General features: G+C 46.9%; 2 protein-coding genes across 5 annotated transcripts in view; both read left to right on the top strand.

The window, feature by feature from the left end:
• Positions 1 to 6,918, top strand: part of LOC1272910 (ribosomal protein S6 kinase 2 beta) — a 28,780-nt gene extending 21,862 nt beyond the window's left edge. For all 3 annotated transcript variants that reach the window (XM_061646643.1, XM_061646642.1, XM_061646644.1), the window contains 7 exons: positions 1,613 to 2,227; positions 2,310 to 2,618; positions 2,700 to 2,861; positions 2,936 to 3,258; positions 3,334 to 3,619; positions 3,713 to 4,288; positions 4,374 to 6,918. In XM_061646643.1, the coding sequence (XP_061502627.1) occupies positions 1,613 to 2,227; positions 2,310 to 2,618; positions 2,700 to 2,861; positions 2,936 to 3,258; positions 3,334 to 3,619; positions 3,713 to 4,288; positions 4,374 to 4,718 (2,616 nt within the window). In that variant the 3' untranslated portion in view covers positions 4,719 to 6,918. The remainder of the gene's footprint in view (positions 1 to 1,612; positions 2,228 to 2,309; positions 2,619 to 2,699; positions 2,862 to 2,935; positions 3,259 to 3,333; positions 3,620 to 3,712; positions 4,289 to 4,373) is intronic.
• Positions 6,919 to 7,723: 805 nt separating this feature from the next.
• LOC1272911 (organic cation transporter protein) lies at positions 7,724 to 21,941 on the top strand. Of its 2 annotated transcripts, none has more exons than XM_311836.6 (4): positions 7,724 to 9,486; positions 19,851 to 20,223; positions 20,318 to 20,461; positions 20,555 to 21,941. In XM_311836.6, the coding sequence occupies exons 1-4, from the start codon at positions 9,411 to 9,413 to the stop codon at positions 21,558 to 21,560; spliced, it is 1,599 nt and encodes a 532-aa protein (XP_311836.5). In that variant the 5' UTR covers positions 7,724 to 9,410; the 3' UTR covers positions 21,561 to 21,941. The 2 variants fall into 2 exon arrangements, with proteins under 2 accessions (XP_311836.5, XP_061502641.1); XM_061646657.1 differs by lacking the exon at positions 7,724 to 9,486 and adding an exon at positions 9,605 to 14,366.
• Positions 21,942 to 21,993: the final 52 nt, after the last annotated feature.

The following is a 21,993-nucleotide window of genomic DNA, read 5'->3' as shown; positions in this document are numbered from 1 at the left end:
CGATTTGTGGCTGATTTTTACGCCTTTTGACGGGCGTGGGCCGCCGTTTTAAGCGGATTTAACATGAAAATACTCGAACAAGGGACGGACAAAATAAAAGAAATGTGTACGAATGCAGAGACACATCTGACGAGAAAGAGGAGCGTTATCGTGAAAGAAAATCATGTCTGAGATGGGGTTTGATGGGGAATGAAAAATATCCACAATATATTGATCAGTTGGAACGGAATTATACCGATTGTTCAAACATCGGAGGTGAAAGTGCAAGCAGAAAAATAAATCGGGATAAAAGTCTCCCCCCCTCCCCCCCTATCCGGCACAGCGCCAAACGCTGGGGTGAAGCGCACCTGTTGTTATCGTTGCATGGCTGTGTGAACCGTTGATAGGCGTGGCTGGTGAAAAAAGGCCGCAAATGGTTGTGGTGGTGATGCTCGTTGATTATCAAATTACGTTGATTTATCAGTTTCTTGGCATATTGTTTAGGTTCAGTGCTGCTAGACTGTTAAGTCGTTAAACCAGTCCAATTTTAGATGTTTGTAATCTTATAATATCAACAACAGTGACATTTGTGTAGTTTTCTCACGTTTAAAGCGTTTTTAAATACTATATTTCGGTAAATTATAAAACTGTACTGAATAATAAAGAAAGCCCTTTTTTTTACAACATTACAACTGCCGTTTTGCGTTACAATAAAAGCAATACCACTGCGGTATGTATGTAGGTCACATGAACGAACGAAACGCCCCCATCATTTGGTCCCTAATTTTAGGAATATTATCCCACACTTTCCGAAAGTTGGTGGAATTATGTGTGTAATATTTTTGAGACTCGGCACACTTCCATTCCGGCCGTGGCGCGTAGTGGTGTGTGTACATGTTTTTCCAACGTGCAATGGAGACGCCTAGTGGTTTACGAAACCGTACTAGGTGAGGCCGATGAGTAACGAAAAGAAGCAAAAAGGAATGGCTACACATGCCCTCGAGGAAGCGAACCCACGTTTTGAACCGTCGATGCCGATTAGCGATGCTCTGTGTAGCCATCGTTGAACGTAATTGTGCACGCGTTAAATGAAAGCAAAGCTTGAACCACAAGCACGATGTTACTAAACGGAAAAAGAGAAACACTTTGTTTGTTCGCTGTTGTGCCTGTATTCAGGCGAAAATGGTGCGCGCAAAATTGCTTTGATGTTTTGTTGACCGGCCGCAAATTCGCCGAACAAAATATACAGTGAGTGGGCAATGTTAAAATCAATAATTCTTGAAAAATTGAGCAGTGTTTTTGAATGTTTTTTGTTTTTGGTTTTGCAAACACAGAGGAACTTTAGTTTCAATGTGCTACACAAAATTTTAAAAAACGAATGTATGTATACAGATTGCATTATAGCTATTTGTTTGCATATTTTTCTCTATGTTATGCCTCTTTTTCGGATCCTATTGTAATGTACTGTTAGTAGAGTAGAGCGTATGTATCAAACTGTATTGTTCCATTTTCTTTGATCTAATTGTTGTACAGTCATGTTAGCATCTTGCATGAGTTCAATTAATCATCCGCCCCTTTTTTACCGTCGCTACATCGTGACATTTATTTTCATTTGTTCTATGTTCTTTTGCAGTCCGCATCGCAGGACAATGTAGAGATGGTCATCGACGATAGCTATGATGTCCAGCAGCAGCAACATCTTACCCATGACCACCGCCATGCTCAGCTTCATCAGGAGCAGCCCGCACAGCATCAATACCTTCCCCATCAACATCATCATCAACATCAACCCCACCCTCAACCGCACCAGTACAGCCGGCAGCACCCGGTGCCTCCCGCGGGAATGGTTACCTATGCTCCGGCGCATACAGCCGCTGGCCAGCAAGAGCCGCTGCTCGATGGAGCTGTTGTAGCTGATAGTGGCACTTATCGCTACCATCGTGGCGATTCGCCCGAACCCGGTTTGGTTGTTGGTGCCGAGGAAGCAATGGATCTGGATGTAACCGGAGGTGGAGGTGGTGACCTGTCACAGCTGAGAGGCGACGCCACGTACCCCAACGCAGGGGCGGGAGGGAACGGTGGGGACGAGCATGAGATCGACATTAAGGACATTATACGGGAGGGGCACGAAAAGGCCGATCCGTCACAGTTCGAGCTGCTGAAGGTGCTCGGCGAAGGCTCGTTCGGCAAGGTGTTTCTGGTGCGGAAGATTGTTGGCATCGATGCGGGGACGCTGTATGCGATGAAAGTAGGTGGTGGTTCGGCTGCTTGCTGCTTAGCGTAGTTGGCAAAGACAAAACATCTCACCTCAATCGGTTGCGTATTTGCAGGTACTAAAGAAGGCAACGCTGAAGGTGAAGGATCGTGTGAGGAGTACGAACGAGCGGAACATCCTGGCTGACGTGGGCCACGCATTTATCGTTAAGCTGCACTATGCCTTCCAGACGCCCGGCAAGCTGTACCTTATACTGGACTTCTTGCGTGGCGGTGACCTGTTTACGCGCTTGAGCAAGGAGGTGATGTTTACCGAGGAAGACGTCAAGTTTTACCTGGCCGAGCTGGCCCTGGCGCTGAACCATCTGCACAGCATCGGCATCATCTATCGCGATCTAAAACCGGAAAACATTCTTCTGGATCAGGTAGGGTGGTGTGCACGGGCGATCACGAAACGACAGCGGATCTATTTTAATGCCACAATTTAACAACTTTCTACACACCAGGACGGCCATATAGCTTTAACGGATTTTGGGCTCTCGAAGCAACCGCTGGATGGATCGAAAACGTACAGCTTCTGCGGCACGGTGGAATACATGGCGCCGGAAGTTGTCAACCGGAAGGGACACACTTTTGCAGCAGACTGGTGGTCCTTCGGCGTGCTAATGGTAAGGTGTAGGATAGTTTAAAGATTAAACCATACCTATATATACCCTCTTACATCTTCTTTACTCGCAAACAGTTTGAAATGCTGACGGGCAATCTACCATTCCACGGTAGCAATCGAAATGACACAATGAACCAGATCCTCAAAACAAAGCTCGGCATGCCGGAAAACTTAAGTCCCGAGGCGCAAAGTTTGCTGCGCGCCCTGTTCAAACGCAATCCCCAGAATCGACTCGGGGCGGGCCCGAACGGCATTGAGGACATCAAGCGGCACGAATTTTTCGCCAACGTCGATTGGGATGCGTTCGAACGCAAGGAGGTTCGGCCACCGTTCATTCCTGCCGTTTCGAGGGACGATGCGTTCTACTTTGACTCGGAATACACGAACAAATCACCAAAGTATGTGTGAAAGCACGATGCGTTCGGGACGATCACTGTCATTAATGATGTGTGTGTTTCCTTTTACTTTCGCAGAGACTCGCCCGGTGGCCCCGTCAGTGCGAGTGCTCATGAGATCTTCCGTGGCTTTAGCTTTATCGCACCGGGCCTGCTGGACGAGCAGCCAAACTTTGCCAACGGAAGCAACATGGTGATGCAACAGCAGCCCGCATCTCGGTCACCGTTCTCGAACGAAATACCGGGCGTGAAGCCTGTCGCGTTCGGTGACGAGTACAACTTGATGGAGGAACTTGGCCGCGGAACGTTCTCAATCTGCCGGATGTGTGAACATCGCACAACGAAGAAGCATTACGCGGTTAAGGTAATTCATTAATCAAAATACGTTACGGAGGTAACAGATAGGACGCAAGGTTCGTGTTGTAATGCTCCAAATATTTTGCTTTCCTAACGACAGATAATTGACAAATCTTATCACGATTGTCGCGAGGAGGTCGAGATTTTGCTTCGGTACGGCAATCATCCCAACATTGTGACGCTGTACGGTGTGCACGAGGATGCGAGCTACGTGTACCTGGTGATGGAGCTGCTGAAGGGTGGCGAACTGTTGGACCGCATTCTGGCGATCCATTTTATGGCCGAGCAGGAGGCCAGTGCCGTGTTGCGGACGGTCGTGTCGGCGGTCGCCTACCTGCACGAGCACGGTGTCGTGCACCGGGATCTAAAGCCATCGAATTTGCTGTACGCCTCGGTCAACCATACGCCCGAATCGTTGAAGCTGTGCGATCTCGGCTTTGCCAAGCAACTCCGAGCCGACAATGGGCTGCTGATGACCCCGTGCTACACGGCCAACTTCGTCGCACCGGAAGTGCTGAAGAAACAGGGCTACGATCTGGCGTGCGATATCTGGTCGCTGGGCGTGCTGCTCTACATTATGCTCGATGGAAAGACACCGTTTGCTAGCACTCCGAACGATTCGCCAGATATGATTCTAGCGCGAATTGGTTCCGGCAAGGTCGATTTAGAAACGGGCGTAAGTAACTTACGAGCATATTAAGCGCTGTTTCCAGCAGATGATGGTTGGTGGTAATTTAACCATATTTGCGTTTGCGTTTTAGAAATGGCCCACGATATCGGATGAAGTGAAGGATCTGCTGCGCCAGATGCTACACATCGTACCTTCGAGGCGTCCAACGGCCGCTCAAATCCTGCGACATCCGTGGCTATCGCGAAGCGGTCCGCGACTAATGTACAATACGGTAGGGACCCAACATGCTACCAGCGAACGGCCGATGGTCGTGGAACCGCAGGACACAAAGCCGGCGTGCGTAAATACCGAAGCCATCAAGGGAGCGGTCCATGCAACATTCCGTGCGATATCATCGCCCCAGGCTGCCAATCTGGGACCGGTCGGAATGTCTGATCTGGCGCGAAGGCGAATGGATAAGATGAATCATTCCTAATAAGGGTTTCTCGAGGTACGCCGTGTGTTCGCAAAACGGCGGACTGTGCAACGCCGCCATTGCCGATGGGCGAGTGGATGGTGTTTGATTGTAGAGAGTTTGTCACTTATTGGATACGTTCTCGCGCTATTCCTATTTAGTTTTTAACCTGTTACGTTTTGTTTTGTTTCAAACGATAAGATTTTGATAATTTTATTCGTCAACCAGTGCCAGAGTGACATGTGTGCCAGAGAACAACAGTGCTAGCAATTAGGGCCAGGTTGCATGGTTGCAGCGTTCCAGTACGACACGGTTATAGCAGACGATAGATGAGTGTAACTTATACAAGTATGTGTGGAAAATGGTTGGTTCGATTCGTTTCAATGCTAAACCACTGCGACGGAAATAGCTGGTGTAGCAAAGAGAATGAACCGGTACACTTTTATAAAGTGCGGTTGTACTATGCTTTTGTACGAGGTGTCGTGTTTGTTTATCGTTCTTATTCTGTTTTGTGTTTTTAAACAATACCTTTTGTGCTTTTAACTACTTTTAACATATTTTTAACAACTATTTCACCATGCGATTGGTTGCGTAGTATTATAAAGAAACTGTCTTGAATGTTAAGTATCTCGTTTGAAACGCGTTAGGTTTAATTGTACAAGCGTTTAGCATAAATGATGAATTGAAGTGGAAAGCCTATTTAACGTGTTTATTGCAAACTGCACATAATAGTGAATGGTGTGTTGTAGTGTGGATTGATTTCAAAGTCATAGGCGTATAGTTAAAGGCGCGTATAGTTCAATTATGGTATCGTTTACACTTCAAACCATTGAAATGGGCAAGGTAAACGTGTGGGCAGGGTATAACTAACTAACAATAAATTGATCTACGTTAGGTACACTAGAAAAAAAAAAAAACAAACAAACAAAACAAATCGAATAATAATATACACGTACGCATATGCATATATACATACTTTAAAACATATACAATCATATACATATACAGAATATAGTATCGCCAAACTGCAGACGAGAGACGGGTTCGCCTTCGCCAGCCACAACCGCCAGCTAATCCGGCGACGGAAGGGAGGGGGAAACAAAACCATATTTACATTGTATCGTGCCATTGAATGTGTGGACAGAATGTGCGCTGGGGAGTTTATGGAATTTAATTGACGCGAAGCGAGAAGCTGCTGGTGTAAGGAAGTAATCATTGTGATAACCTACGACAAAAAACGAGAAAAACAAAACCTATATTGGCAGGACAGGCGAGCCTTGTAATAGTGTATTCTGGTCTACATATATATACATACATACATACATATATATTGAAGCAGCGAACAAAGGAGTCGCCCGCTGGCTCAACTATATGGTGTTGTTGTTCGTGGGATGGCCACCGCTAGGCGTACATCTCCATTTGTCACACAAGGGACAGTGCTTTGTCTATGTACCGTTGCTACCTGATGTGCTGTATGTCGATGTGTGCGTTGTGCTGCAATTGTTGCTTCCAGTGTTTCAAACTGTTTCATTTCTTAACGTATTTCAACGTACAATAACGAATAGGCTAGGACCGAGGGAGGAGTGTCTCTTGAGCAGTAGAATATGTGAACAAAACGGGACGACATCAAGCGTTTGGCTTTATCAATAATTCAACACTTTTGCATTTTACGATGGATGTCAGTGATTGGGTTTTTATGCATTTGCGGGAGCAATTTACTTTCCCGTTCCCGGCCAAACCAGTCAAAAGAAAAACAACATAAAACTCTAACATATTTGTACACGGAGGTAAACGTTCTGTGAAGTACGCACTAACATTATCATTTTACTAGAAGACTTAGAGCATTCAACAATTATTAAAACGGAACCCTAACCACTTTACTAACACACACAACACCGCTGGCAGGGCTACGGAAACACTACCTTGAAACCATCCTATACTATCTCTCTTGTAGACAAATTACAAAAAAGAACACGTTTCTAAGGCTCCAAAGGAGTAAAGTGTTAATTGTATTCATTATTCTGAATGGTGACCGTGCAAAGAGAAACAGACTAACCGAAATCTAAACATTAATTGGAAGTACGTCCCAAACCAAACCACAAACGACGAGTAAAACAAAGAACATACTACACTCTCTCTCTCTCTCTCAAATTAAACGCAAAGAAAAGAACGATCGCAAAACAGAGTAAATAAATTACTACAAATGTTTAATTAACTCGTATACACTTTGTTAACTCCATAATTGTTAGCTGGCGGCGATTTTATCGATGACATGGAACAGACAGTTGATAACTAATAATCGACATAACCGGTTGTACCAAACGCAACGAAACATAATTAATTGTTATTAGCTTCGAGCGCACTGGGTCGTTTTATCACCGTTCTGAAACAACAAAAATGTGCGTTAAATGGAGAATGGAATGCGTGATGTACCCTTACATTTGCTGATTTAATTAATGTTCAGTATGATCATTGTGTAGTGAAACGATCGTTCGCCACCAAGGGCGGTATTTTGAGATGGATGATTTCTTTCCATAGGAAAGTGTTTATGGCATGTTGGCGATGAAATGAAACTAACCGACAAAGAAACTGCGGGCTTAAACGCCCACCATGCGTGAGGTCAGCATGGCGGGCACGACCTTGAACTACGGGCGAATTTATTTCCTCTACCGCTGGCAGAGCTATCCAACGGTACGCCGGTTTGTTGCCGATCCCAACGATTCGTCCCGTGTAGTAGCCCCCGCCACTGTTCAATTGAGTAATCTTCCATCTTCCTCCGGATGGTATGTCTCCGACCCCAGGGCGTGTGGGTTTTTGGACGGCGCAGTCTTTTAAATAGAGTTAAATTGCCAAAATGTAGCCACTAAACTTCGTACGTCTTATCGGCACGGTTAACTTGCGCGCGCGCGGAGACGACAGGGACGGGGGGGTGGATAACGAATGCAAATTACCGTTTCGATTGAACGCAACACCGAAATGGAGAGGAATGTAGGGTATTAGTGAGGTCGTTGGACTGCTTTCGTGACCGTGCGTGTCTGTCTCCCAGATGGCGTGGTAGTGGCGGCGATTTTTGTTTAAATTTACACCAGCGCCTGGTAACAAACGATGCGATAAGGTGCCTTCTTTCTTCGGGATTGTTTGGTGCATTGGGGCTTTATTCAGCGCGAGCTATTCTGGCCACAGTGACACTAATTTTCCAACGGGAAATTATGCATGACTTTGTGGCACATTGTTGCGAATTAGTTCATGTTTCCGGTAACTGTGCACAAAGGGGGCTAATATAGTGAAAGGGATTTAGGTTTATTAACGGCAGCATTGTGATATGTTGTATGCTTCCGTTCGTTTTCTGAGAGGTCCGGTGCGGGGAGGCAAATACAACTCAGGAAGAGAACGATTAAAGGGGCAGAGGATCAATTAACGGAGCTGGGTTGCACCCTCGTATCGTATTTAGTTGGCAAAATGTGCGATTGTTCGTAGATGATTTTTAGGTAGTGCTGGTGTCTGTCAAGCATACTGGTATTCCATATTTTGCATTATGCACAGATATTGTCCGGATGCGCTTGGTTCTTTCAGCAGTGTCGTGTTGTAGGATTCAAACCTATGCCGTACAGCAATCAGTCAGGGGTTTTGTGTATAAAGTTCTTACATTGTACAGTGTACTTCTAGAGAATGTTTAAAACAACTCTTATCTTGTTCAGTTCAACATCCTGTACGATCGCGATGATTGCAATAATCCTGATCGTTAACATAATTTCGGAGCAAGACAAAATCAGCTTAGCGAACTTAACGCATCATCGACGAGATTCTTTATATGTGTGTATGATTACAGCAAATGCCATTTACAGCTCGTCGATACAATTTCCACAGCACCAAACACGCCTTCACAAAACAACGCACAATTGTTGCATTATTTACGGTAACTTACAATGATAATCTACCACACATGGCAACGCAACAAGTGGGCATACCAATTATTAATTTCTTGTCCTTCTTCTCGAACTCCTTTCATGAGTTTTTCCTCGCCTTCGACCAAACACCAAACAAAACGAATGCCCCTTCGCGAAACGCGCATAGAAGACATCTGCGGTGCGGCTGTGACGATGAGAGCAGCTCAACTTTCCACCAAGTGCATCTACACTGCCTGCAACACACCACTCCGCATCGCAGTAGCCCTTAGCTCATCCAACGGGTAGTGTTTTTTTGTTGCCAAATGGCAGCAGCGGTTTGTTAAATCTATCATCACCACCATCATCATCAACATCGTCGTCATCACCGCCACCCTCATCCTCCAGTCGGGGAGAGCGAGGGTGATGGGCAGCGGACTAACCAGGAATATATGGAGCGAGTGCGACTGCGGTGCGATACGCGACCGGGAAGAAAGACACGCTTAGCCTGTCGCTGATGTTCCAGCCGTCGGTAATCGTCATTTGTCGGCGGACCTTGGCCATTGGTGGATCGTGCGCACAGCTCGGCGTGGCATTCTAGCGTCATCCGGGGATCGGATCGGGCACGGGAAGACATTTGCAACGCACAAGTGTAAACTATCCACGGGAAATTGTTTGTGTTGCGATAGATATTCGTGGCCTAATCGGATCCTGTGTGGCCTGTGTCTTTATGTGTGTGTGTGCAATCAAGCTGGATGGTATTGTGCTTTAAAAAGCAGTGAATAAACTTCCAAATTTAACCCGTAAGTGCAAACACCGCGCCCGTACCATGGCCGATAAAACCAACCCCGACCAAGGAATGGAACTCGAACATCAGAGCGAGCGAGACGCGCAGGCGGCAAAAGGTAAGGAAAGGGTGTAACACTAGTCAACCGAACCGAGAGCGGGACGGTATCGGTTTTTATTGAATCGGTGTGTATGTATGCATGTTCGTTTTCTTTTTTTTGTATGTAAAATTAACAACACTGAATCTGTGAAATTGAATATTCAACCAGACAGCTGTCGGCACCTATGTAGTACTGTGGTGCCATGGTCAGCCATGTTCGGTGCTGCCTATTAGGTTCCGGATCGTGTTCTCCGGTTGTTTGCCAAATCTCGCTCGCCCGTAGTAGGCCCGCACACACGACGCGCTATCGGGCGCACCGAGAACCGCGACGAAGCTAAACTGTAATCAACAAATAAACAAACTGTCTATAGCTGCATCGATGCTAAACATAGTTGGCCGAGGGCAGCTGCTAGCAGCGCTGCCATGGCAATGCGAATGCGCAATTCGAAACAGTTGTTTGTTTATTTTTTGAACTTCCTTCCATTCTACAACCTTTGGGTTGAATCCAAAATGTGCATGTCACAAACCCCCGGCCAGGGGAATTCAATGTTAAAGAAGCATTCACCGTGACCGGTTAGTGCTTATCAGTGCGATGCATTATTTTTGGAAACGTACTTTGTTCCCTTGAGACCCTTTTTTAAGTTCGTACAAAAACATGTAAAAGGTTATCAGAGCTTGAGTTGTTGAACCCTCCGGCGTGAAGAGACCACATTTTTATGTTCCGCATCCTGGTACGCGTTATCGGCCCAGGGGAAAGCATTCCAATCAGTTAGCATAATTAGCTGATTTGTTGTCCGTTGGTCCCACACAGTTTTAGGTGCGTATACTGCAACAGCAGTCGAATGTCTCTGTCCGAGGGCAGCGATAGTGTTGGGAATGTGTTTTTGTGATCTTACGTAAGTGCATTATCTGATCCGGACAATCAGGGCTAGCAGAATGCACCAACAAACCATGAGTGGGAATAGTGTACTACGTGCGAGTGCGCTATGCTCAATGAGGGACACGAATGATTGGAGTGGTATTAAGTGCTCTTAAGAAAATTCCTTTATCAGCACAGAGGGGTTTTTTTTTTAAATTTCCTACAATCCAAGCAAGTGAAACAATCTATTCATTCATGATTGATAGACGGGAATTCATAATTTAAAGGCGACTCTTTTAGAAATAATCAGCTTGAGAAGAGTTCTGAAGTTCAGTACATGCAGCTATGTGTGTTTTTGAATGTTCTATTTGTATAATTTGTAATAATTATAAATATTAAAGGTTCCGCAAACACATAGCGAATGCAGCTCTCATGTCCACTAGTAAACTTTCTACATAAGACACAGAAAAGAACATTTTAAATGAGTGATTTACATTTCGAGCCACTGGGAACTTTGTATTTCAAAGCGCTGAGAGCGATCACTTGGCGATCGTGGTTGCATTATCAAACAAGTTTGTTAAACACTTGATCGCCTAAAAATCCCACCAACATTCAGGTTGCGCAATGCCACCACTTCCACTGTACTGACACCATTCTTATGAGCTGTATAGAAGTTAATTTTATTGTTTGTTGTAAATTATAATTTTGTCTCCTCCTGTGCGCTCCTCCGTACGAGTCTGTACGGAATTTGATGCTGATAATAAACGCTTAATGGTTGTCTTCTGAGCGCAGCAAAGTTGCCAATTAAATGTGCAATTATTTACTATCGATGGTGGATTAACCATTGGAATTAATTTGCCCCTTAACGTACGCAAAAGCTCATCAATTCTGGGCAAAGAAACCTTCAACGGAATGTTAATGGGATGTTTGACCACAGTCCACAGGCCCGCTAATGCTGTTGCGTTTGCATAGTACATTTGTGAATCTGCGATGTCGTCGTTCAATACAGGGGGAAATCAGATGTATTGAAGGTTTTTTTTTATTACCGTTCGCAGCAAACCGTCGATTAAAAGTGTGTTACTCTCGTACGCGAATGAATAAAACACACGGATAAGTGTCAACCCATGCGGCAAGGTGTGAAAATTTCGGCACAGTCCTACGGGCAGAAACCGCGCCAGTGACTCATTACGGGAAGTAAAGAGAGCCGGTTCGGTGTCGTCCGTGTACCCGAAAGTAACACACGGGATATCCCGTGCACAACCCGAAATGTTTGATTCATCTTTTATTGATCGTTCAAATTTGTGCCCGCATATAGGTGCAAATCGGGTCCGAAACGCAATAGTTATGCTCCGATGCAGCTTGATTCACGCTCCTCTCAAGTACGCGCGCTCGGCGAGCAGTGTGAGCAGTGGCGACGGGTCCGGTGCGCGACCTTCAGCTGCTGCGATGGACCCCATTCCTAGCGCAACGATTTTACGGCAACCACCGCGATTGGGAGCCTTTCACTTAAGAACTGGCCTTTTAGTTCTGGTCGTTCTGGTAGTTCTGCACATTTTTTGAAAATTGGTACAAGTGCGTTGGCAGTCTAGCACAGTACGCACGGTTCATGTTTCGCTGATGTTTCGAAACTGGTTAAAACTAGTTCCATGGAATAGTTGTTTCCCATCGCCGATGATGCGGTGACCCGATCCACGTCAGATGATTAATAGTACAACAGCAGGCGGCGGGGACTTTATGTGGAAATGGGGAGGTGATTTTGTTGCTTCTGCTGGTTGGAAAGGAGGACGTCGTTCTGTGTGGAGAGAGGTTAGTACCTGTACTGCTCATAGTGTGCTGAAAGTGTGTCTCTATTCACATCCATTACACTATGACCTCGAACCATCCATCTACTTTGATAGCGCGCCCATTGGACAATTTATGTTCGAAAGAGTTAAAGTACTACGCATGCGTGGGATGTGTGCATTACAATTGAGTGCAAATTTCTACCCATTCTAAACGCTTGGTGCGCGCTAATGGATCCGTTATGTGTAGATAACAGGAGCGTCATCGTCGCTGGCAGTAGATCTGATATTGCATTACGTCCTCTTAAATTGATGAGGTCCGACAAATTGCCGCAGAACTTTGTGCCACTCTGACATCATGTATGTCTGGATGTGGGCATTTGCTCGTTGTTGTTTAGCTACCGTTTCAACCAGCTGTAAATGGTGTGGAATAGTTTCTTCTTCTTATTTGTTTAATAATATTGCTGATACAACAGCGCGATAAGCGATAAGAGGACTGTTATAAAGGAAATCTTAACCAAGAGATGTAATAAAGCTATAAAACTAGTGGCTTCTTCTTATCTGTAGATCATTAGCGTATCATTCCACTACTTGGAGCGGGCAGAATTACCCACTCTCTAATTCCCCGGTATGGTTCCGGTAAAATCTAGACATGTGTTATAGTCAATTTTCAATAAAAAACATAATAGAAGAAAAACAGCATTACTTGATAGCGTACAACTTGTTGATTCCGTGGGTAATTTGAAGCACAATCGGGTCGTCAATAATGTCTCCATGCGTGTTTACCCATGGGATTGCATAAGCAGCCCTAGCTAATCGTTCAAACTTCCGAAACACGTGCCCACCATCGTACTTCGAGGGGGTCCCTCGTGATCATCATGCGAGCACGCGTTGACGTTTTGCTGGATAAACCGAACCGGGTAAGCCACAGCGAAGGAGAGGTTAGTAAGCTGTGGTGGATGTAATGGTTGCTGTAATTAAATATGCATGCTGGTTTTACACTAAGGCGTGTGTGCACTTGGCTAGAGCATGGGAAATCCCCGGTAAAATACGCGCCTCCGTCAGTCTATACACACACATACACAGGTCCACAGTTTATGTTGCCGAACAAGTTTCAAACCGCACGGCGCAAGTCCTCCGGCGGTTACCGATCATCGAGCGTCGACGTCAGCAAAGTCACCGAACTGTAGTCGGGTCTGGTTAGCGGGCTGAACAATGATCGTGATCGTCTTTGGCGAGCAGCAATAGGGCGCCTCTCTCTCTCTCTCTCCCGAACAGAGTACTCTTGTCTCTGGTGTTTCTCACCTGTTCATTTTTTTCCGGAAATGCATATATTTTTATGTGTTATTCCTATCAAACATTGTAGTATGCAATAAGAATAACACTTCCCACTCAGGATAGTTTACAAAAGGGCTTTATAATGCAACTTCCCCCTACCCGAAAGATTCAAAAGACCGCTCCACTAGCCGATATATTCCTCTCCGTGTCTTGGAATTTCTCTCTCCGTCTTGCCAAACTTGCTCCAACGGCTATGCGCGCACACTACCCGCGGGTCTAGCAAGTACACAAACCGCGGCTGCTGAGCTGGCTGAGAGATGAGTTTTGGACCAGCGGGTGGGAGCATTTTTCGCGCCATTCCACCACCATTCGCGGGCCAATGCGCGGGAAATCCCCCGGGTAGATGGCTCCTCGTCGGTGTTGCCGCTCGCTGTAGACCGACCCGTATAAAGCCGATCGTAAACAAACCGAACGGTGACAGTTAGGCGCACGATCGCTTCGAGAGCGGACGTTTCGGCCTCATCTGTTTGAAGTGCTTTCCCCTTTTTCTGTGGTTGTTGCTTGCGCCAGCATAACTAGCTCGTAGCCTTTCGGCGTGAAGTAGTGAAGATTGTGAAAGGAAAATTCAGCACAGCTCAGCTACAGCACAGGCTTTCAGTTACAGTTTCCCCGCAGGAAGAGTGGCGCGCCCTTGACCACAAACGATCGGAAACTGCTTCCAGCTGTGTAGTCGAAAGTTGGGTGGAGCTGTGGAACTGCCAGTGGCTTTCGAGTAGTTATTACAATTGTGCGTGAGTGTCAAGAGAGAGAGGGGCTGTTCGATTGGTTGAACTGACCGACAAACATTGGTTCGTGATTTATGTTACTTCAGTTCTGCACTGGTGTGTTTTAAAGACTATAACTGGAAGCTGGAACAAAAGAACTCTACAAGCAGCTAAAGAAAAGAGCCAACAGAGACTAATAAGTGTACAAAAATGAAATGTAAGTTTGTGAATGCTTCTTCTTAAATCAAACTATGAATGCGTTGGGAGAAGAAAAAGTGCTAAAGAAAAAGTGACCCTCATAATCATTAGAAGTTTTATTTGATCCACATCAGTACATGTGGCATATTTTAAGCCTAAACTATTCTTTTTATGTTAAGTGCTGTTTGAAAGAGCAAACCATTTGACCCACTTTGGTTGAGTTCCGTGACGGAGGTCGCGCTACTGTCAATGAATGCGATTGTATTGCTCCTGCTGGGGCTCCAAAGAGCATAATTAGTTTCACCCGAGGCAGCTAACCGCATTGTTGTGTGCGGTTTACTAATCCGTGAAGTAAATTAGCGATTGCTTGTGAGAAGGACAGGTAGCACATTTAAATCAGTTGCAACCTAGGGAAGGACGCTTAGGAATAGATAGACGAACAAGCCTTCCAAAGATCAGAAAGCAGCTCAAGGAAAGGACAGAAAAACGACTTAAGCAATGCTTTAACCACCGTGTGTATTATAAAACCATAAAATTAGACAGAAAAAGAGAAAGAGACACAGGGTGAGCAAACACAATCATTCCCCTTATCCAAGGGAATGGGAACTGGGTTGGATCAATATAGCCAATGTCAAGGTTGGCTACTCCGGCTTTGGCCAAACCGGCTGCCGGGGCATTCGGTGATGGCGCCACAAATTTTGACCCGCACAAAGCTATCAAACCGTCACGGTCAAACGTACGGGGCCCGTCTCTCGTGCCATTGCGTCTACGTTGCGCGCTATGCCGGCTTGCGATCCGGAGGCTGGTCCGTCTGTGTTATGGTCCAAAAATAGCGGACCGTACGTGCGGCCGCACGCAAAACGAGAAACACGCGCATGTTTCTGCGTAAGTCACGTTGACCGCTGACCGTGAACTGATAACGATGCGAGGGGGGGGGGGGGGGGGGGATGGGTGAACGCCGTGGAGGATGCGTGCGTATTGGGAAATGGATGAGCGGGAAAATTGCGGAAACATCTCTCCCGGTGTAGCGTGGGAAGCATGTGTGAAGCTGAGTATCCCGACACGGGGGTGCTGCCTAGTATATAGGTAAACAGCGAATTGCTATTTCTAAACACGCCGCCGCACCACATGGTCGTTCTTACGCACGCGAACGAACGGCCCAGCGTGGTGTTTGTAGCGTGAGCCGAGCGCGCACGGGCGCTTACTGGGGGTCGGGAGGAGGGAAATCTTTAAGCCAATTACACGGCGCGGCACAAGGTGAAAAGTGTGAAAATATGTCTTCCCTCGAGAGATAGATTGTTCGGTATTTGTTTTGCTTTTTGTTTGTGTTTGCTCGGCTTCTCATCGGTCCACTGTAAGGTTTGAACCATCAAGTTTCGCGTGCAATTTACCCCATTAACACGTTCGGTGTGTGTGTGTATTGTGAGATGATGAGCTACTTGAACCTAGAGTGCGCTAGAGTTTGGACGGTTGATGCGCGGGGGCCAGTGAAAACGACAGTGATTTGTTAGCTGTTTAAAGGGAGATTGCTTCTTCAACTAATGCACGGCACATAGCGAACTGAATTTAAGCGATTCTGCAAAAAAAAACATGGAAAGCAGGATATCTGGTAGTATTGGAAGGGATGGCTTTACAGTTGTGTTCGGCAATCAAAGGGCCAAAAGCACACTCGCGAGCTCGCATGACACTGAAGCTAATCATTTACGGTCGCGTATGTGTCGTTTGCCCCGTCATCAATCATCGGAATCGGAAGCGAAAAGCGAACCTCAGCTCAGTGTCAGTGTCGTTTGTTTGATTTGTTTGATCAGTGTAAACGTTAACGATCGTGCTCGCATTGATGTTTCGTTTCGATTTCGGTTTGTCTTGAATTCCCAGCACAAAAGGTCGTTTGATTTTTCCTTTCTGGAGCGTTAAAACTGGACAGCAAAAACCCCATAATCAAAACTATATTAGCCCACCCAAAAAAAAAACACCCTCTCCACGCTACTTAGTAAAAATGATCTTCAAGCTTTGCTGGTGATGCTTTAAACAAAAAGCAGCTCTTCTGCGAAAGTGTCGATACACCGCAATCGCTCGGTGTAAAAGCGCGCAACAAACCACCATTGGAGGGCTCGGCTTCATCTCCGTTTCCGTTGATGGGCCTCACGGTCCATTTAAGTTTGGAGAAAACACTTTCCCAGCCCGGGAAAACTGTTTCACATTCGGATCGAATTGGGCGCGCAAAAGATAAGCCAAACAGTCAGCGCCCAAAACACTTTCTTTCGTCATCTTAAGCCCTCTCCCCTCGAGGCTGCGGAACACTTGATCTAATATCCGCCTTTACTGCTGCTGCTGCTGCACGTGTTGCAACGATGGCACTACTCGGTGCTGTGATGTGATCGGCCTCATAAGCCGTCACAACTACTCCATCCGCTTTCCAATAAAAAAAATGGAAGGAAAGCACACTCCTCGATACTCCTCGATGTTTGCTGAACGGTTTTGGTCGGGGCGGCAAATTAGCGTTATTGCGCAAAGGGGGAGTCTATCAGTGGGCGCCTGGGGGGGGTCGAGAATGGGTGGCAAAATTGGCTTCGATTACACATTCATATATTCAGCACGCGAGCAGGGAGGGGGAGGACAGCATAAAAAATGAAGCTGTAAACGAACAGCTGGTTTGGGGGGGGGGAAAGGAGAGAGAAGGAGAAGGAAAAAAACATCATTCCATTGCTTTAGCGTGTCATGCTGTGCCGGCAGCGTGATTGGGACAACATGTTTAAAAACTCGCCCAAGACGACGCTGTGACACATACGGCACGGTACAAAGCCTTCCCCTTCCACTCGAAAACCACGGGCCAAGGTGCTCGATTGTGGATTTGAAGTGGAGTTTTTGAGTTTTTGAGGCTAAAATACAATTTGCGAATCGGACTGGTTCGGTTCGGTGCGTGACTTTTGCCAATTTTATAAGAGCCAGTGTTTTTTTTTGGGTTTTGCTTTACAATTTATCCTATGTGCAATGATGTTGGCATTCTGTGTGTGTGTGTGTGCACACCATTCCACCCGTTACACTCTGCGCTGGAAGATTACATGCGGTTAAACGGTTTTTCTGTATGAATTAATCTCCCGTGCGTCGTCGCGTGTCGTCGTATCGTGATGGAGGTTATCCAACCAGCACACCATCGCCTGACCCGATGACCCACGAGAGCGGAGGGCATGCCAGCAGCTTTGTAAAGCGTTTTTTTTTTATCTTGACCTTCTCCCCCCTTTGCAAAACGTTCGGAGGGATTAATTCAATTTTTTGTTGTTGTTGCTCTCGCATGTAGACAATTTATTTGACACATGTATTACATATGTTTCGGCCATCTGCTTTCGCTTCGTTCAAGCACAGTTGAAAGGGATGCAGTATGAAGAGCAGCGTTAAAGCATACGCGCAAAGCATAATCGGATAACGCATGGGTCGACGCCACACGGTGAGACAAACCGGAATGGGGATAAAGCGCAAAAGTAATCAATTTTTGTGGACCATGCTTGATTTCACTTGGGTGCGATGGGGTTGAGATATAGTGGAATGAAAAAAAAAAGTGACCAAGCGGATGAGTGCATCGTTTTGTTAATTTGCTTTGTTGGAGGAGCCGGGCGGCTCGGCCGGCTGTGAGTCTCCTATTAATTGATGCCATTTCTGTGTGAAAATGGTTCATTTTAGATTGATTTTGATTGGAATTTCACTTCCAACACTAGCGTTTTGCAACTATTATGCAACTATTATGCAAACTATTGGGAAGGTAAAGTGGTAAGAGGCATTTAAGCTTAAGTAAGCATAGCAAAATTGGAGATCCGAGAAGATAAACTAAGCACGATCACTGTTCATGCACACGATGACAAAAATAAATAACTTTACCGCTTTGCTCGGTCACTTGGTTCATTAATCAAAAATTATTGCGCTACCGGATCTACCCGGTTGGTCACCGCTAGACCCTTCCCGAGGCTGTGCCACGGTGGTGAAAGTACCACTTAGGTAGGCGCATATTTACCGTTGCAATTTGCTGACACGATCACGTGCTCGTTTGATCGATGATTGATGATGGTGGATTGAATATTCCGCCCAGCACTTTCCGTGCAGATTCCTCGTTTCCGGGTGTTTTTTTTTCTTCTTCTTCAAACAAGCGATTGTACGATCAGCTACGATCACTTGTAATGCGTGCCGGAGAGCGTTTGATAATATTGACCGCAAATATTAACACTTTGCCGCCTTTGCCAATGGTGGCAGCAACTGTGATTGCGATGCGTTAGTTTGAAAGAAGAAAAAAAAACATGTCTATGTGTAAAAAATAATCATTCACGATCGAATGTGAAATGTACATTTGAAGTATTTTTTTTTTTGTTGTTGACGGCCGTATGACACTCTAAGCCCGATCTGCTCCAATGTGAGCATTTGAAGCGGGCTGATGCGAGAAGGTCCCAAAGAGCAGCTCGAAAGAAGCTTTTGGCAATGGCCTTGTTTCGCTTCGCCAATTAACGCCTTTGCATCCCGCCCATCGCGGGATAAGCCCCGCGAGAAAAAGAAGGCGAACCTCCGGCGCGGGTATGACATTTGAAGCTAAACCAGTTGCACCCGAGCGTGTGGTATCGTTTGATCTAAAAATGACCCAAGCAGCGCTTTTTTTGTCAGGCGGGGTTTTCCAAAACGAAAAAAGAATCAGTTCTATAAATTGTTTAAAAATTCATAAATTCCGCAGAGTGTTTGAGCTTTGTTCCTGTTCTTGTGGCCACCGTGAATGGAAAAGAAAAGAAAACCTGTTCGTGGTGTAGCTCCATTCCGCAATGGAGTGTAACGAAACACCAAAAAAAATTGGGCGGCTCGAACTGTACAATCCCCAATTGGCAGCCTTTGACTCCAGCCCAAGCCAACCCGATGACGAGGGTTGAAATTGACAGCAGTCTGCTAATTTACTAGCCGTTGCAGTGTAGCTTCGATTTTTGCCACCATAAAACGGATGACTCACAGCAAGCCGCAAGCTCGGCAAGTGGTGCGATAATTCATACATTTTAATGCTTGCGATCAAGCGTAGCCGGTAGTACGATCGCCAAACTAATTTCCGAATACCACACCGGGGGTGGTGCGCATGCCAGCGCGATCGTTCTCGCCGAAAGAGCCGCACGTGCCCCACCATTTAGCTTGGTATGGCGGGGTTTATATACATTGTACCGTTGAATGACGGTGGCCTTGTGATTGATTGAACGATGAACCGTCGGCGGCGGGAGAGCATCAAATAATGGACCGGTGAATTTATCTCCTCCACATCAAACGCTATCCAATTTACGAACTTGGTGCAAACGTTGGTGGCGGAGAGCACACGCTCACGTTGACTGCAGGCGCAGAAGGGTCGATCGATTGTTACATTTGGTTGTGACTTCATGGGGTAGACTTTATGCTCTTCTTTTTTCACTACCCAAAAATATGCCATACTTATCAGCACGATCAACAATTGATGCAAAATTTCAACATCTTCTTCTTCACTTCCCAACAGTCGCTGCCAAGAAGGAGGAGTCGGACAGGAAATGGAGCCTCGACCCGATACAGCGGGCGATGGGCCAGCTCGGCTGGTGGCACATACTGGTCTGTGCCGTCGTCTTTCCGCTCAAATTCCCCGTTGCCTGGCATCAGATGAGCATCATCTTCCTGGGCCCGTCCGTCAACTACACCTGTGCGTCGGACCCATCGCTCGACCGGTGCGATGCCGGCTGTACGAGCTGGACGTACGACAACAGCACCTTCGCGACGACCCTTACCAGCGAGTGGGATCTGGTGTGCGGTAACGCAAACCTGGTCAAGCTCTCGCAAACCATCTTCATGTTTGGCATTCTGGTCGGTGGGGTCGTCTTCGGATCGCTGGCAGACAAGTATGTATCGTCGGTGGGATGCGAATCGCACCCTGCGGATCGTGCAGTACACGGCTTTTCCTTACAAAAAACTTTCGATTCCATCGTTTTGCAGATATGGACGAAGACCACCGTTGGTGATTGCGGTCATCATTCAGCTGGTGACGGGTGTTGGCGCTGCTGTTATCGGTTCGTTCTGGGTGTTTGTGGTGCTGCGTTTTCTTACGGCCGTGGCCACTGGCGGCACTATGGTAACGAGGTTAGTGTTGTAGCTCGATTGCTGAAGATCTTCTAGTCCGTCGTGCACAGTGAGACAGTTCTTAACGGAACCGTTCCTTTTCCCCATTTCCAGCTTCGTTCTCGTGATGGAGATCATCGGTCCGAAGTGGCGCGAACTGTTCTCCGTGCTCTACCAGATCCCGTTCAACCTGGGCCATCTGACGCTGGCCGGTTTCGCCTACTTCCTGCGCGAGTGGCGCCAGCTGCAGTTCGCCCTGTCGATCTTCTCCGTGCTGATGCTGTCGTACTACTGGCTGGTGCCGGAATCGCCCCGCTACCTGTTTACGTCGGGCAATGTGGACGGTGCGGTCACGGTGCTGGAGCAGGCGGCCAAACGTAACAACCTGCCGACCGACACCATCCGCAACGACATCGAGCAGTACGCGAAGGAGAAGACGCGCAACGCATCGGCAAACGCGTCGAAGGGCAACGTGCTCGATCTGTTCCGCACGCCCAACATGCGCGCCAAAACGCTGTACATGTGCTTCAACTGGTTCGTGTGCGGGCTGGCGTTCTTCGGTGTGGCCCAGTACATCGGGCATGCCGGTGGCGATATCTACACGAACGTGGCGATCAGTGCGGCCCTCGAGCTGCCCGGCACGCTGCTGTGCATCTACATGATGAAGGCGTACGGGCGCAAGAAGACGCTCATCTTCTCGAACACGCTGACAGGCATCTCCATGCTGGCGATCGCGTTCGTACCCAGCTCGGCCAGCGCACTGAACGTGGGCCTCGCCTCGGTCGGGCTGATCGGCATGAGCATCAGCTTCCCCACCGTTTATCTGTACGCGGGCGAGCTGTTCCCGACCGTGGTGCGCAATGTGGGCATCGGTACGGCATCGATGATTGCGCGGTTCGGCTCGATGATTGCACCGTTCGTGGCGGGCATGGGCTCGATTGCGTACTGGCTGCCACCGTGCATCTTCGGGCTGGTACCGCTGGTCGGTGCGTTCTGCGTCTTTTTCCTACCCGAAACGCAAGGCCATCCGCTGCCCGAGACGCTGGAGGATGGGGAAAACTTTGGCAAACGTCAGACGGCTGCCAACGGTGCGGCGGGTGTTGAGAATGGCAAGCACTAGGCTGGCGTTTGTGTGGGATGGGGAATGAGCTATGGTAGCATTTTTTTTTAGAATAGTGCAGTCAGTCCGTTCCTCTTTACCTCCGTTCGGATGTGACATTGCGGCACCTCTCGCTGTGCTGTGACAGTGCATTATCTCCCAAGGAACACTATGTGTTCAGTAGCTGCGGAGGAAAGGGAATGGTCGGAATGTGTCCTAATCGCTTATGAGCGTGGAAGCGAATAAATGTAAACGAGTTTTTTTTAAATATAAATTACCTCTTTAAGTAGCTCTAACAAGCAGTGGCAGAAAGCATACAGCAAACCTCACGCAGGGCCTCCTCACAATGACAATGTAGCGATAGATCCAAACTCAGTTGTTAGCATTGCAGAAGAATCAAAACGCAGAGAAGTGATAAATATATATAAACCACAGATGTAATAAAAAATTGTCC

This window comes from Anopheles gambiae, chromosome 2, assembly GCF_943734735.2.
Source record: "Anopheles gambiae chromosome 2, idAnoGambNW_F1_1, whole genome shotgun sequence".
Lineage (NCBI taxonomy): Eukaryota > Metazoa > Arthropoda > Insecta > Diptera > Culicidae > Anopheles > Anopheles gambiae.
The sequence above is the reverse complement of the archived record's forward strand: the minus strand, read 5'-3'. Positions and strand labels throughout refer to the sequence as shown.